Genomic DNA, 13602 nt, shown 5'->3' on the forward strand with positions numbered 1-13602 from the left:
GTTATTTAAATATCAAGATGTGTTATGGATAAAAACAAACTAATAGCTCGAGATATTAATCACTTCTTCCAAATACCATTAACTGATAACCTCATGATATTTCATAGCAAATATGGATATTGTAGTCTGATATTTTGTGCATATTCTACATATAAATCAGGCCCATATCTCATTTTGCAATCTAATCACGATTGATTTACTTCTAATCCTCGTCTACTCGGGTATTTTAAAATAGGGATTGGAAATTAAATTTGGTTGGAACGAGGGCTTTGGCCAATACATGAAAGGGTAACTGCTTGCACACTTGTTACAGAACCATTCTAATGCTGTAAAAGTGCAAAAAACCGCGTACGGTACTGATTAAATTCTTTGCAACACGAACTCTTCCACACATAATTTTATCTTTACCACATAATTTTAATTTTCACGGAAAGAGCTATCCGAAAAACCTTTCCCGGAAACTCGAACTTTTCAAAAGATTTCCCTTCTTCAATCAATAAATCGTTGGAACTAACTACAATTATTCTTAAGCGCTATATAACCACACATAGTAGCCTGGTTTTTACGCCATGTTATGAGAACAAACATTTCACAAAACGTTTGTTTGATCGCATAAACTGTCGTATGCATATTTTGACCACTTCAATCAAAGGAATAATAATTTATTCCCCGCGGCCTTAAAATAACTACTAATGTTGTCCATTTAGACAGATTAGTTCATCTATTTTGTTGATTGATGTGATGATTTGGGTAAAATTAATAAAAATGCGTTTTCCCAACATCGATGGTGCTGGTTGTTACGTCAACTATGAAATCATGGGCAGACCAGTATTCCAACATCAATCACCGGCCGAGCATATCGCGTTTTGGCTTGTGCATGTGCCATTGTTGATATACACCAAAATCACTTGAGATATCTTTCCACCTTCCTTTTGGGTTAGTTTTTCCGACTTTTCCCGCCGGTGTCGGTTCTAGACAATAATGGGGATGGCATTCGAAAATGTGACGGTTTTATGAGCTTTATGCCATTCCACGCTTCTTGAATGTTTTCACGGGAATGCCAATGCTAGGCACATGACCTACAAATAAATATCAATTTTCACTATTAATATCATAGCCGTTTCATAACAGGTGTAACTCATGGCTTAATCAATTTCTGCTTTCAAGTGATCAACATTTTTGTAACATGGCCATAAAGATACATTGCTGTAGGGTTTGTGATCGGTTTCTTTATCCCATAGCTGCTCGTTTATTGTTTTTAATATTCTTTCGGCAGCGAGCACGCATGTTAGCAAAAAGAACTGCCGAAATTAGTACTTAATTAATTAATGGAAATTGGGACGGCTTCTCTTTGCTCAATCAAAGCAACCATCGGTCGTGAACGATTAGAAGACGACATCTTTTCAATCAAAGTAAAAGTCGATTTTGGCTTCACGCAAGCTTAGATGTTGTCAAATGAAGAACATCAAGTAGCAATTCTACACCTGAGGTAATTTTGATCGCGGTTGATTGTTCCTCAGGCAATAAACCGAAACCAATCTCAAGACGGTGAGTGTCAACCAACATAAATTAGTGTCATTTCGATACAGTAAAAGGAATTGCTTTCGCAACAAAATTTTGGCCCATTGCTTGTATTTGTTTCCAAAATTAGTTTGATTTTCTCCGCGCGTTGAACGCTTTCTCGCAAAATCGCTGTGTCAACTAATATCTTTCTTAGGCTATATCTAAAAACGTTATGTTGCTGACATCATCAACAGACTCGGAAAATGTTCATTCGGTAATCGAATTTTATCGTTTGCAGCTGTTCAAATTGTCTGACGACCAAACGTTAGTTATTAATTAGATTGAGAGAGTCGGGTCGTTACAATTATATTGTTCAAATCTATATACATAAAAATTAATTTCTGTCTGTCTGAACCTTATAGACCCCGAAACTACTAAGCCGATCGGCGTAAAAATTTGTATGCGGAGGTTTTTTGGGGCCGGGGAAGGTTCTTAAGATGGTTCGAGACCCCTCCCCTTTGGAAAGGGGGGCTCCTATACAAATGAAACATCAATTTCCTCAGAATCAGAGAATAAATCAATTTTAGGCGAAACGTAGTTCGTCGGGTCTGCTAGTGAAAAAAAATATGTCGATTTAAAATTCTCTAGGACGCTATTATAGTGATCTTAATTCTTTGCTAACGTATAGATTCATGCACTATTTGCGCTGGATGCTCGCATCAATGATTGAGGTAACCGGTTGCCCCAGTTGTTCCTATTTGCTTTTGGAAATGATGGTTACTGGTGATGCGGAGCACATTTTTGGCGAAACATCGACGCTGTAGATGGTTAATTGGCAGAGGAAAATTGTTTCAGCAAGTGCAAAGATTGTCGTAGCTCGATCCGCCGTTGTTGTTGGCTGTTGTTGTTTATTGCACCAAAGTTGTCGAATTAGTAGTTTGGCAAAAACAATGGCTAACAATTATCAATCCTTACAGGTCAAAAGGTTCTGCAACTTTGGAATGAATTTTTCGCTTCGTCGGATTTTGGATAGATCTCATAAATGCCGCAATCTTCCTACGGCTTTGGTGTTTGTCAAACTTGATGGGGGATGATTTCTAAAAAAATGCTTTGAAACACTACTTGTGGATTAAGAAATCTGCATTTTCCAACAACGGCACCCGAAAAAATGTCGCCTACGTAGCAGTCCTTTTTATAGTTTTGGATGCTACAGGGGACTCCTTTTCTTTGTCGTTGGCGTGTTTCATTGAACTTCTGGTAGCTTGATAAAGTGCAGATGCGGTGCCATTGGTGAAGATTTTCAGTCCAATGACCTTCGAACGTTTGCCTGAGAATTCTCTTCAGTGTAAGTTCTACGGTTTTCCAACATTGTCGGAAAAACCCGGCTACATTTTGTATCGATGCCACTTGGAAGAGAAGAATGGAGTGTGCTACTGGATTGCACCGACAGTAGGAATACTCGTAACTCAGGAAGTCTGCTGTTGGTTGTGATGAGGTTTGGCTTCATAAGCTTGAAGAAGATCGCTACTTTAAACAACTTGTCAATATTACCAGATCGGAAAAAATGATGGATTAGCAAGTTGGATGCAGGTGGGATTGTTGCGTCAATGTTTTTGGAAGGAATAGTATCAGTCGCTATAATGCGTGAGAAATAGTTCAACTTCCTTTTAATTTTGTATTTGTATATTGTTATACCTAAGCCTTATTTACTGTGCACTCAATACATTACACCTGCTTTGTAAGACACCTAACTACTTGACCTGACAACACCCAACACCCACACTCTTCGCTCGCTCCTTAATTGACAGTTAGAATCATCCTCTCCGGGTGCGTGCATGTGCTCATTGTAAACCTAACCGGTATCATTATTAAATCTAATAAAGTGAATTAAACCAAGTTAGCTGTTGTGGAATTTATCTCGGCCAGTCACAACAGTTCTGGCGCTGAAAGATCCGAACGCTGTTGCTGGTGTCGGAGGTGGAATTTCCGGTGTGAATGTTGCTGCCGTAGGAGGCGCAATGGCTACTGCTGCTGGTGCTGGTGCTCCGCCACCAAACTTCGCCATTGATCCCTTCGATAGAAAAAAGTTGAAGTGGATGCGGTGGGTAGAGCGATTAGAGAATGCTTTTGTCATTTACAGCATCGCCGATTAAGCGATGCAGAAAAGTTTGCTGCTGCGAAACTTACGACGTCGTCTGCGACAAGATCGCACCAGCTACGCCTCGGAATAAAACCTATGCCGAGATTGTGAACCTTCTCAAGGGATTTTTCAACCCCCAGCCACTGGAAATCAGCGAAAATTTTCGATTCAAGTGCCGCCGCCAAGGCGATAAGGATGCTGCTCCTCCCGACGAGACGGTCGACGAGTATCTGGTGACATTGCGGCGAATAGCCTTTACGTGTAATTTTGGTGCATATCTCGAAACGGCCCTGCGGAATCACACAGGAAAACCATGCGACAAAACCAAAGAGGAAACAGTGTGCAAGTGTGCATGAAAAAGTCGACCTCCGACTTCCGAGAGGTCGGATGTAAGCCGCTCCGGGAAGAAAACGAATGCGGTATAAACGAACTATTTGCATCAGTCCGGTGGCGATGACGATCGCGGAAGTGCACCAGTGCGGGAGGTTTGCAACGTAGATGCAAGATCCGGTAGTGCTCGTTTCCTGTTGAACGTACTAGTGAACGGGAAAAACATTCGGTTCGAATTGGACACTGGATCGCCGATCATTATCGTAAGCGCGAAATGCAAAGACAGATATTTTTCCGGACTACGATTGCGTGATTGTAGCACAAATATCGTGAGCTACTGCGGAACCAGTATCGAAGCACTGGGTATAATCGACACGCGGGTCGAATACGGCGGTGAAAAAGTTACGTTACCGTTGTACGTTGTGCAATCCGAAAAACATCCACTTCTCGGGTGCGAGTGGTTAAACACGATTCCGGTCGATTGGAACACCGTGTTCCACAATCGCGGCGCGATAAGTGCGATTTCGAATGCTGCTCCCTCTTGTACGGCTGCTCTCAAGCAGATACTGGAAAGATTTCCGAAAGTGTTCGACGACTCCATCGGGAAGATCTGTAGTGTTCAAGTCAGCCTACCGTTGAAGAAGAATGCCAGGGCGATGTTTCTGAAGGCGAGGAAGATTCCATTCAATCTACAGAAGACGGTGGAAGATGAATTAGACAAGCTTGAAGCAGAAGGTGTGCTAACGAAGGTAAACCAGAGTAACTGGGCTACTTCGATCGTTCCAGTGAAGAAGTCCCAAGGCCGTGTGAGAATTTGCGGGGACTATAAACAAACGGTCAATCCAAATCTTCTCGTAGACCGCCATCCACTCACTACCTACGGTGGATGATCTTTTCGCGTCGTTAGCTGGAGGACAGAAATTTTCCAAAATTGACCTCGTGCAAGCATATTTGCAGCTTGAAGTAGCCCCGAATGAAAGGGAAATAATTACCTTGAATACGCAATCGTGGCTTATATCGTCCAAACCGACTCATGTACGGTGTCGCGTCGGCGCCAGCAATCTGGCAGCGTCAGATAGAAGTGATTCTACAGGGAATCGAGGGAGTGCGAGTGTTTCTCGACGATATAAAGGTCACGGGACCCAGCGATGAAGTGCATCTTCGGCGTTTAGAAGAGGTTCTCCTGAGGCTAGCTTAACATGGTATTCGAGTAAATAAAGAGAAGTGCGTATTCTTTGCGGAGCATATCGACTATTGCGGATATGCCATCGATAAGGAAGGTATCCATAAGATGCAGGAGAAGATTACAGCGATTCAAAATATGCGTCAGCCCAAGAACAAGGACGAAGTCCGGTCGTTCGTTGGCCTGATTAACTACTACGGAAGATTCTTTGAAAACTTCAGTACGGTTCTTTATCCTTTGAACAACCTTCTGAAAAATGATGTGCCGTTTAAGGGGACAAGGCAGTGCGAAGTATCATTCAGAACCGTGAAGAAACAAATGCAGTCGAATAGTTGTCTTGTTTATATTCGCCGGAACTACCGTTGCTTCTTGCAACCGATGCGTCACCCTATGGTGTTGGTGCGGTGCTTAGTCACCTAATGCCGGACGGAACGGAGTGTCCGATACAATTCGCTTCTCAAACGCTCAATCGAGTTCAACAAAAGTACATGCAAGTTGACAAGGAAGCTTATGCCATCATTTTCGGCGTCAAAAAGTTCTACGGCCGGAAGTTCACGCTTATCACTGACAAACAAGCAATATCCAAAATATTTGGAGAACACAAGGGGCTGCCGGTAATGTCCGCCATTCGAATGCAACACTTTGCAACATACCTGGTTCTGGTTCGACTATAAAATCCGTTTCAGGAAGTCTTCGGACCATGCTAAAGCAGATGCAATGTCTCGAATTCCCATGGATGAAGCGGATCCTTATAATTTGGTGGAGGAAGCTGATGTAATCGAGTTGAACCAAATTGAAACTCTGCCGCTGACTGCTGCAGAACTTGCCCAGGCCACAGCTGAAGATAAGACGGTGCGGAATCTCATCCAAGAGATCAAGTATGGACAACGTTTCGGAGTGGATAAGACCGAGTTCTCACTCAAGAAAAATTGTTTGCTACGAAGTATACGGGTCGTTGTTCCATCTGTGTTAGGAAGAAGAGTGCTGAAAGAATTGCATTGTACCCATTTCGGTACGACACGGACAAAGTCCTTAGCCAGAGCCTACTGCTGGTGGGTAGGAATGGATCACGATATAGAGGAGATGATATCCAACTGTGCCGAGTGTCAATCGGTCCGACCAAATTCAGTGAAAACCAGATTGCATTGTTGGGAAATGCCGACGATGCCGTTCCAGAGAGTCCATGTGGATTTTGCTGGACCTTTTCAAGATACCTACTTCTTCATATTGGTTGATGCGTACAGCAAGTGGCCGGAGATTAAAGTGTGCAAGTGTACTACTGCGGAGAGTACGGTGAAGATGTGTCGAGAAATATTCGCTACATTCGGTGCTAGTTAGTTAGCGATCACGGAGTGCTATTCACTTCGGAGGCGTTCCAACAGTTGTTGCGGATGAACGGCGTAGTGCACAAAATGGGAGCTCCGTATCACCCATCGACGAATGGGCAAGCGGAACGCTACGTGCAGACTTTCAAACAAAAGTTAAAAGCTTTAAAGTGCCCAAAATCCGATTTCAACATGGAGATCTCGAACATTCTGCTGACATACCGAAAGATGCTGCATCCTTCCACAGGTCAATCGCCGTCCACGTTGATGTTCGGCCGTCAAATCCGGTCGAGAATCGACCTCATGCTACCGAAGAACGAGCCGAAGTCTACGAATGACATTGCAGTACGACTGTTCAAGGACGGAGACCGCGTTCGTGTGCGAGGCTTCCTTTCGCGAGACAAGTGGAAGTCCGGGAAGATCGTGGAGGAAGCTGGTAAACTGCGATACCTGGTCCGCCTAGATGACGGAAGAGTTTGGGAACGCCAGATTGACCACATCTCTGGAGTAGGTGCGCATTTGCGTGAAGAATTGGTGAACACTCCTAGAGATTAGGTGAACACTGAACGAATGGATTTTACGGTTCCTGTTTCTGCTTCGCTGGCAACTGCTATCGAGCCTGCTGGTGAAGTGGCTGTTGGTGTGAGTCCAATAGCGCGCCCTTAGCCTGTTGCATCACCCATAAATCCTATTTCCCAGCCGCCCTCGAGTTCTGCGGCGATCAGGACGCCCCAATCAGCAAATAGGTTGCCTCCGCAGCCTCTAAGACGTTCGAATCAAGTGATTAAACCTCCCCAAAAACTAAATTTGTGATTTGAATGTCCCTTTTCTCAAAAAGAGGGAGAGTTGTTATACTTAAGCTTTATTTACTGTGCACTCAATACACTACACCTGCTTTGTAAGACGCCTTACTACTTACACCTGACAACACACACACTTTGCTCGCTCCTTAATTGACAGAATTAGCCTCTCCGGGTGCGAGCATGTGCTCATTGTAAACCTAACCAGTATCATTATTAAATCTAATAAAGTGAATTAAACCAAGTTAGCTGTTGTGGAATTTATCTCGGCCAGTCACAAAATATATTTATTTTGACGATAACCTATTCATTTCAAACTTTTTATAAGGTTAAGGATGATCATAGATAGATAACTGGTAGTAAATGCCCACAATAAAGATGCAGTCGTTTTATTCATCACTAGACTTGCTCGATCTCGCTTCATTTTCGATCTGTCAGTCATTTAGTTAATAGCAGCGTCGCATTCTAGATTCATTTCAGTTCGAGGTTTATGACTTTCTGCAGAATTCATGAAACCGTTGTATTTTGACATTTTCCCAACTTTCCCCGTCGAATTGATCAACTCTTATTATGTCCAAACACAACTGATTCCAAGACGAATCGATAAGTGATGAATTTTGCAAATTGGTCCATCCGTTCGCGAGTTGAATCGTCAGGAAGGAAATTTCAACTCATTTTTATTGTAGACCTAAAGAGTAGATAGGGCGAAGGTTTGCGAGTCTCCTAATTTCAGGTTCATTGGCAATCACTTGGTTTGCTTCTTCCGCTATATGAACGAGTTGGATTGCATGAATGATGACTTCAGTTGATCGACGTATCAGATGCCGGCTAGGTCCGAGGTTTTCGATAGTTTTCGACGAATTGCAGTACGTAGTGTATTATTCCGTTATTCCGCCAAATCATCAGCAAACATGTTTTTAAAGCAGATGCATGCTTTGTTCGCCTCGTACGGTTGAGGCATCAGAAAAACTTTACAGATCATACGCAGTCGGTGCCAATGTGACAATAATGTTTGAAGTTCTTGCCAATTTTGAGTTGTTGTTTCGTTGACTGGATCGTTTCATCCGATCTTGAGCTGCCATAATCGTTGTGTCAGGAGCTACGCCAATACGATGACTCTGGTGACACCAACCCGAGGGAGTGAAATAATTTGATGATCTCCGAATACATCACTCTCTAAGGGCCGATTTTTTCACCTCCGCTTAGTGCTTAAGGTGATTATAGAATGAAGCCCGTGGTGAATTTAAAATTCACCACATGTTTATCTACATACATTTCCAAAACCCCAAGTCTGGCGTAATAGTTTTCGTACAGTGCCGAAACTCAAATTATGATTGTTCAGCATAACTAAGCAAACGATCTACCATTATTTCAGCCCCATACGCGTTATGGTTCTTTCGTCTCGTGCTCTTGAAAAAAATATTGGAAAAGCACGTGGTTTACAAAATGGCCGATTTCTGGCTTCATTCTATAATCACCTTAAGGTGATTATAGAATAAAGCCAGAAATCGGCCATTTTGTAAACCACGTGCTTTTCCAATATTTTTTTCAAGAGCACGTGTATGGGGCTGAAATAATGGTAGAACGTTTGCTTAGTTATGCTGAACAATCATGATTTGAACTTCGGCACTGTACGAAAACTATTACACCAGATTTGGGCTTTTGGAAATGTATGTAGATAAACGTGTGGTGAATTTGAAATTCACCTCGGGCTTCATTCTATAATCACATTAAGGGCCAATTTCTTCACCTTCGCTTAACTCTTAAGCGGTGCTTACCCATACGTTTAAACCTGGTTTAAGGCCTAAGCGGAGGTGAAGAAATCGGCCCTAAGCCAAGTTCAAGCGTATGGGTAAGCACCGCTTAAGAGTTAAGCGGAGGTGAAGGAATTGACCCTTAGGGCCGATTTCTTCACCTCCGCTTAGTGCTTAAACCAGGTTTAAGCGTATGGGTAAGCACCGCTTAAGAGTTAAGCGGAGGTGAAGAAATTGACCCTTATAGTCACTCGTTGCTGGTCGGCTGCTGTTAAGGATTTCAGAAACAGTGTATCAGCACTCGGATCCCAAAGTGAGTCTTTATTAAGGCTTTTTTGACTCCTCGCTATTCTATTGGTGCTGTTTTCCCAGGATCATGTGATGTCTGGGCATCGGCTATTGGAGACGAGAAGCGGTTGTTATTGAACTTCGTGTATACAGTAGAAAGTTTTACGTCTCCCGCAATAACAGTAGCAGTAGTAATGCCAAGGCAGTTTATAGGAAGCATAGGTAGTGTGGCTAGTTGGAAATTGTTTTTTGAATTAGGCAATCGAAAAGGATGCAGTTAAGGTATCAGAACGTCGGCTCCAGGGGCACGTTCACCTCAATTTGGGAGATTTGTGCCATCGCCTTCACAGCCTTTTTCATCACACACCTGACGGAAAAGGAAGTGAACAAAAGGAAAGGAATGTGGATGGGAGAACAAAGGGAATGTTTGGAAAAGGGCCCTTGAAGAGGGCATACAACGCATTAGCGTACAAGAGCTTATAGCTCCTTACCACAACGGGTTATGAACAACAAAATACTCTGAAGGTTCAGGTTTCTGAAGTCAATTTCACTAAGTAAGTGTTTACCAAATATTTGGAAGCGCAATTGTGCATAGACTGGGCAGTTACATATTAGATGATAAGAAGTTCCATAATCGGATTCACAACTATCACAAACAGATGATTCAACGCGTTGAATATTTGCCATGTGATAGTTCAGTCGGCAGTGACCTGTCAAGGCCTTGACTAAGACACTGCAATTCTGTTTAGACAGATTAGCTAAATAGCTTGCTACTACCGGAGATTGCTCCCGGATGTACAATTTTGTTTGATGACATGAATCCAGACTACTCCAATGCCATTTGTGTTGAGTGACAGCCCAAGAGTTTATCAAAAGCTTCACCCAACACTTGGATATTGGAATAGCTGGCTCAGGACCAATAAAGTCATGCGATGCTCCATTACGAGCTAACTCATCAGCCAATTCGTTTCCAGCTATGGAAGAATGGCCAGGTACCCATATAAGGTGTAAAGTATTTACTGAATTCAGTTCCTCAATTTGAGTTCGACATGCGATTACTAACTTCGACCTTGAGTTGGCCGAGGCGAGAGCTTTGCCCATAATGCGTTGCTGCAGTGCAGATTGCACTCCACACATGATGGCAAATATTTCCGCTTGAAAGACAGTGCAGTGTGTACCCAGTGAGTGTGACTGTTCCAATCTCAGCTCACGCGAATAGACGCCTGCACCTGCTCTACCTTCGAGGAGGGAGCCGTCAGTGTAACAAACAATGCTGTCCGACATACTTCTCTCCAAATAGCCAGATGTCCACTCATACCGCGAGGAAAATTATGTTGAAAATGTCCTATAAGGAAAACTACTAACGTGTGTGAGATCACTTGGAGCAAGGACAATTTTGTCCCAATTAACCATAAGCGGTAACAACGAAGTGTGTGTAGAACTGCGGTTTACAGGATTCTCTTCCATAAAACCGAGTACCCATAGTCGGTAAGTACAAGAAAATGCTTCTTGTTTGAGATGTATGTGTAGTGGCGCCACGTCGAAGAGAACTTCGAGAGCAGCCGTGGGAGTTGAAGAGAACGCACCAGTCATTGCCATTAGGCACATCCTTTGAAGATGGCCTAATTTAGACTGAATTGTCCTCACTTCCCCCTTGGCCACCACACAAGACAGCCATAAGCCAAAATTGGTCGTACAATTGGTATGTAAATCCAGTTGATATATTTGGGTTTTTGGCCCCAAGTTTTACCAAAGGTTCGTCGGCATGGGCCGAAAGTTATACACGTTTTTTTGATTCTGAACTCAATGTTAGGAGTCCAGGAAAGCTTTGAATCCAAAATTAGACCCACATACTTTACTTGATCAGTTACATTGATTTCAGAACCAAAAAGATGTAATGGACGAATACCATTACGATTACGTTTTTCTGTGAAAAGAACAATAGATGTTTTATTCGGATTGACCGAAAGGCCATATTGGCGACACCAACTTTCAACTACCTGAAGAGCATTTTGCATCAGGTCGAATAAGGTAGTAATGCACAAACCCACTATCAATGTAAGATAGTCGTCGGCAAATCCATAGGTAGGAAAACCGCCATTATTGAGTAACCTCAATAGCGTATCTGCAACGAGATTCCACAAAAGTGGAGATAATACTCCCCCTTGAGGGCATCCGCAGACACTTAATTTCCTAATCGCTGCTTGACGTAATGTCGAGTAGAGATGTCGGTTTTAAGCATCTGGTGAATCCATTTGGTAATAATATTAGGTAGCCCATGACAACGTGCGGCTTCCAATATTGCATCAAAAGACACGTTGTCGAAAGCACCTTCAATATCTAAGAACGCACCCAAGCACGATTGCTTTTCAGCGAATGCTTTCTCGATATCGTACACAACCTTGTGTAGAAGAGTCACGGTGGACTTTCCAGATTGGTAAGCATGTTGATTAACATGAAGAGGCATGTTTGCCAAACAGTCATCACGAATGTGATGATCGATAATACGTTCTAAGCATTTCAGAAGAAATGAGGTCAGACTGATGGGTCTAAAACTCTCTGCTTCTTCATACGAAGCACTTCCTCCTTTTGGGATAAACTTTACAGTGACATCCCGCCAGGATATGGGAATATACCCAGTAGCAAAACTGCATACTAAAAGCTTTTTCAAAACATGTTTGATATGTTCAAAACCTCTCTGAAGTAGAACGGGATAAATCCCATCCTCCCCTGGAGATTTGTAGGGAGCAAAACTGTTAAGTGCCCATTGAATCGATTCAGTAGTTATGATTCTACGTGCTTGAGCCCAAGACCCATAGCTACATGAAAAGACATCAGGATCATCCGAAGATGTTATATCGACACATCCAGGGAAGTGCGTATCAAATAAGTGCTCTAACGATTCTTCATCAGAAGAAGTGTAGTCGCCATTTGGCTTGCGAATTTCGCCAACTTGGAAATCCTTGGATCTCGCAAGAATTTTATTCAATCGACTGGCTTCACTCAAATTGGAAACATTTGCACAAAGGTTTTTCCAGCCGGATCGTTCAGCAGATCGTAGAGCCTTCTTGTAAGCTTTGCGAGCCAACTTGAAAGAATCCGTCCCTGCTGAATGGCGTCTGTTCCAACTCCTTCTGCATTGCTTCCGTAGCTTAGCCAAATCGGAATTCCACCAAGGGGTTCCTCTTGAGGTTTTCACAGAACGCAAGGGGCAAGCCATTTCAAAAGCTTCCACGATATGCAACGTTGTAGTATCAACGGCATCATCCAAGTCGGTAGGAGTTTCAATGGATGGTAGATATCCATGAAATTTTGTCGAGAGCAACTCTGTATAGAGATCCCAGTTGGTTAAACGGGGATTTCTAAAACGCAAGGTCTGCGAAGAAACATTCAACTGATCAAAATAGATGTAGCGATGGTCAGATATGGATTCCTCATCTGACACATGCCAATTCGTCAACTCGTGACTGATTCTATTGGAGCAGAGAGTTATGTCTAATACTTCTGCTCTATTAGATACCATAAAGGTTGGGCGATTGCCTATGTTAAGTAAACCAAGTTCGGTACTACTTAAGTATTCCATCAAGCTGGAGCTGGAGATTGATATCCGAGCTACCCCAGATGATGTGATGAGCATTAGCATCACTGCCGACAATTAGCGGAAGGCCTTTTGAAGTGCAATATATGACAACTCGTTTGAAAGCATCCGTAGGGGATGGTTCATCATGTGGTAGATAAACCGAACAATAGACGTATTTCCTGACGGGGGTTCCGCCAGTTGCATCAATTGTGACAGCACATACATCTCTGGTTGTTAGTTCAGAGATAAGTGTAGCAACAATAGCATTGTTAACAAGCACACATGCACGCGGCATTGATCGAGAGTTTGCCATTTCTTTAATGAAAGCAGCAAAAACCGGGTTCACTAGGTTACCTAGGTAGAAGCTACCCTTGCGAAAATAGGGTTCCTGCACCAAAGCCACTTGGGATTTGCCATTTTGCATAAGTCTACAAAGATTAATCGTTGCTGTTCTTTTATGCTGAAGATTGATTTGAGCTATCTTAACTGAAGCCATTGCAAATTAAGATAATGCACTCCACAACTTCAGCATTAATATGAACAGCAACGATGAAACCAAATTGGTATCTTATCAAGAAAGTCGAAGATGAAACACAGAGTACAATGTGTATAACGCATAAAGCGAATCCATATAGGTGACAATTTGTTGAAAAACTAAATAAAAACATGCTCATAATCCCACCCTTATTTAACCTCAAG

The 13602-nt window shown here is 42.7% G+C and overlaps 4 protein-coding genes across 5 annotated transcripts in view; all 4 read left to right on the forward strand.

Moving 5' to 3' along the window:
• The window catches only part of LOC134207685 (adenomatous polyposis coli protein-like), a 49152-nt gene that overhangs the window by 16052 nt on the left and 19498 nt on the right, over nucleotides 1-13602 (forward strand). The gene's annotated exons all lie outside the window — the stretch shown is intronic.
• LOC134207417 (uncharacterized protein K02A2.6-like) lies at nucleotides 3522-4863 on the forward strand. Its single transcript, XM_062683142.1, has 3 exons — nucleotides 3522-3604; nucleotides 3666-3981; nucleotides 4087-4863. The coding sequence occupies exons 1-3, from the start codon at nucleotides 3522-3524 to the stop codon at nucleotides 4861-4863; spliced, it is 1176 nt and encodes a 391-aa protein (XP_062539126.1).
• Nucleotides 5576-6494, forward strand: LOC134207418 (uncharacterized protein K02A2.6-like). Its single transcript, XM_062683144.1, has 2 exons — nucleotides 5576-5775; nucleotides 5843-6494. Exons 1-2 carry the CDS (start codon nucleotides 5576-5578, stop codon nucleotides 6492-6494), a joined length of 852 nt encoding a protein of 283 aa, XP_062539128.1.
• On the forward strand, nucleotides 6569-7036 carry LOC134207419 (uncharacterized protein K02A2.6-like). Its single transcript, XM_062683145.1, has one exon. It carries the CDS (start codon nucleotides 6569-6571, stop codon nucleotides 7034-7036), a length of 468 nt encoding a protein of 155 aa, XP_062539129.1.

Source organism: Armigeres subalbatus, chromosome 1, assembly GCF_024139115.2.
Source record: "Armigeres subalbatus isolate Guangzhou_Male chromosome 1, GZ_Asu_2, whole genome shotgun sequence".
NCBI classification, from domain to species: domain Eukaryota; kingdom Metazoa; phylum Arthropoda; class Insecta; order Diptera; family Culicidae; genus Armigeres; species Armigeres subalbatus.

Excerpts from the sequence above, each read along its gene's own strand:
- LOC134207418 (XM_062683144.1), top strand. The coding sequence starts at position 5,576 with ATGCCGGACGGAACGGAGTGTCCGATACAATTCGCTTCTCAAACGCTC. Across the intron at positions 5,776-5,842 it reads CACAAGGGGCTGCCGGTAAT|GAAGTCTTCGGACCATGCTA; the intron begins GTCCGCCATTCG and ends AATCCGTTTCAG.
- LOC134207417 (XM_062683142.1), top strand. The coding sequence starts at position 3,522 with ATGGCTACTGCTGCTGGTGCTGGTGCTCCGCCACCAAACTTCGCCATT. Across the intron at positions 3,605-3,665 it reads AAAAAGTTGAAGTGGATGCG|AAAAGTTTGCTGCTGCGAAA; the intron begins GTGGGTAGAGCG and ends TAAGCGATGCAG. Across the intron at positions 3,982-4,086 it reads ACAAAACCAAAGAGGAAACA|TCCGGTGGCGATGACGATCG; the intron begins GTGTGCAAGTGT and ends TATTTGCATCAG.
- LOC134207419 (XM_062683145.1), top strand. The coding sequence starts at position 6,569 with ATGGGAGCTCCGTATCACCCATCGACGAATGGGCAAGCGGAACGCTAC.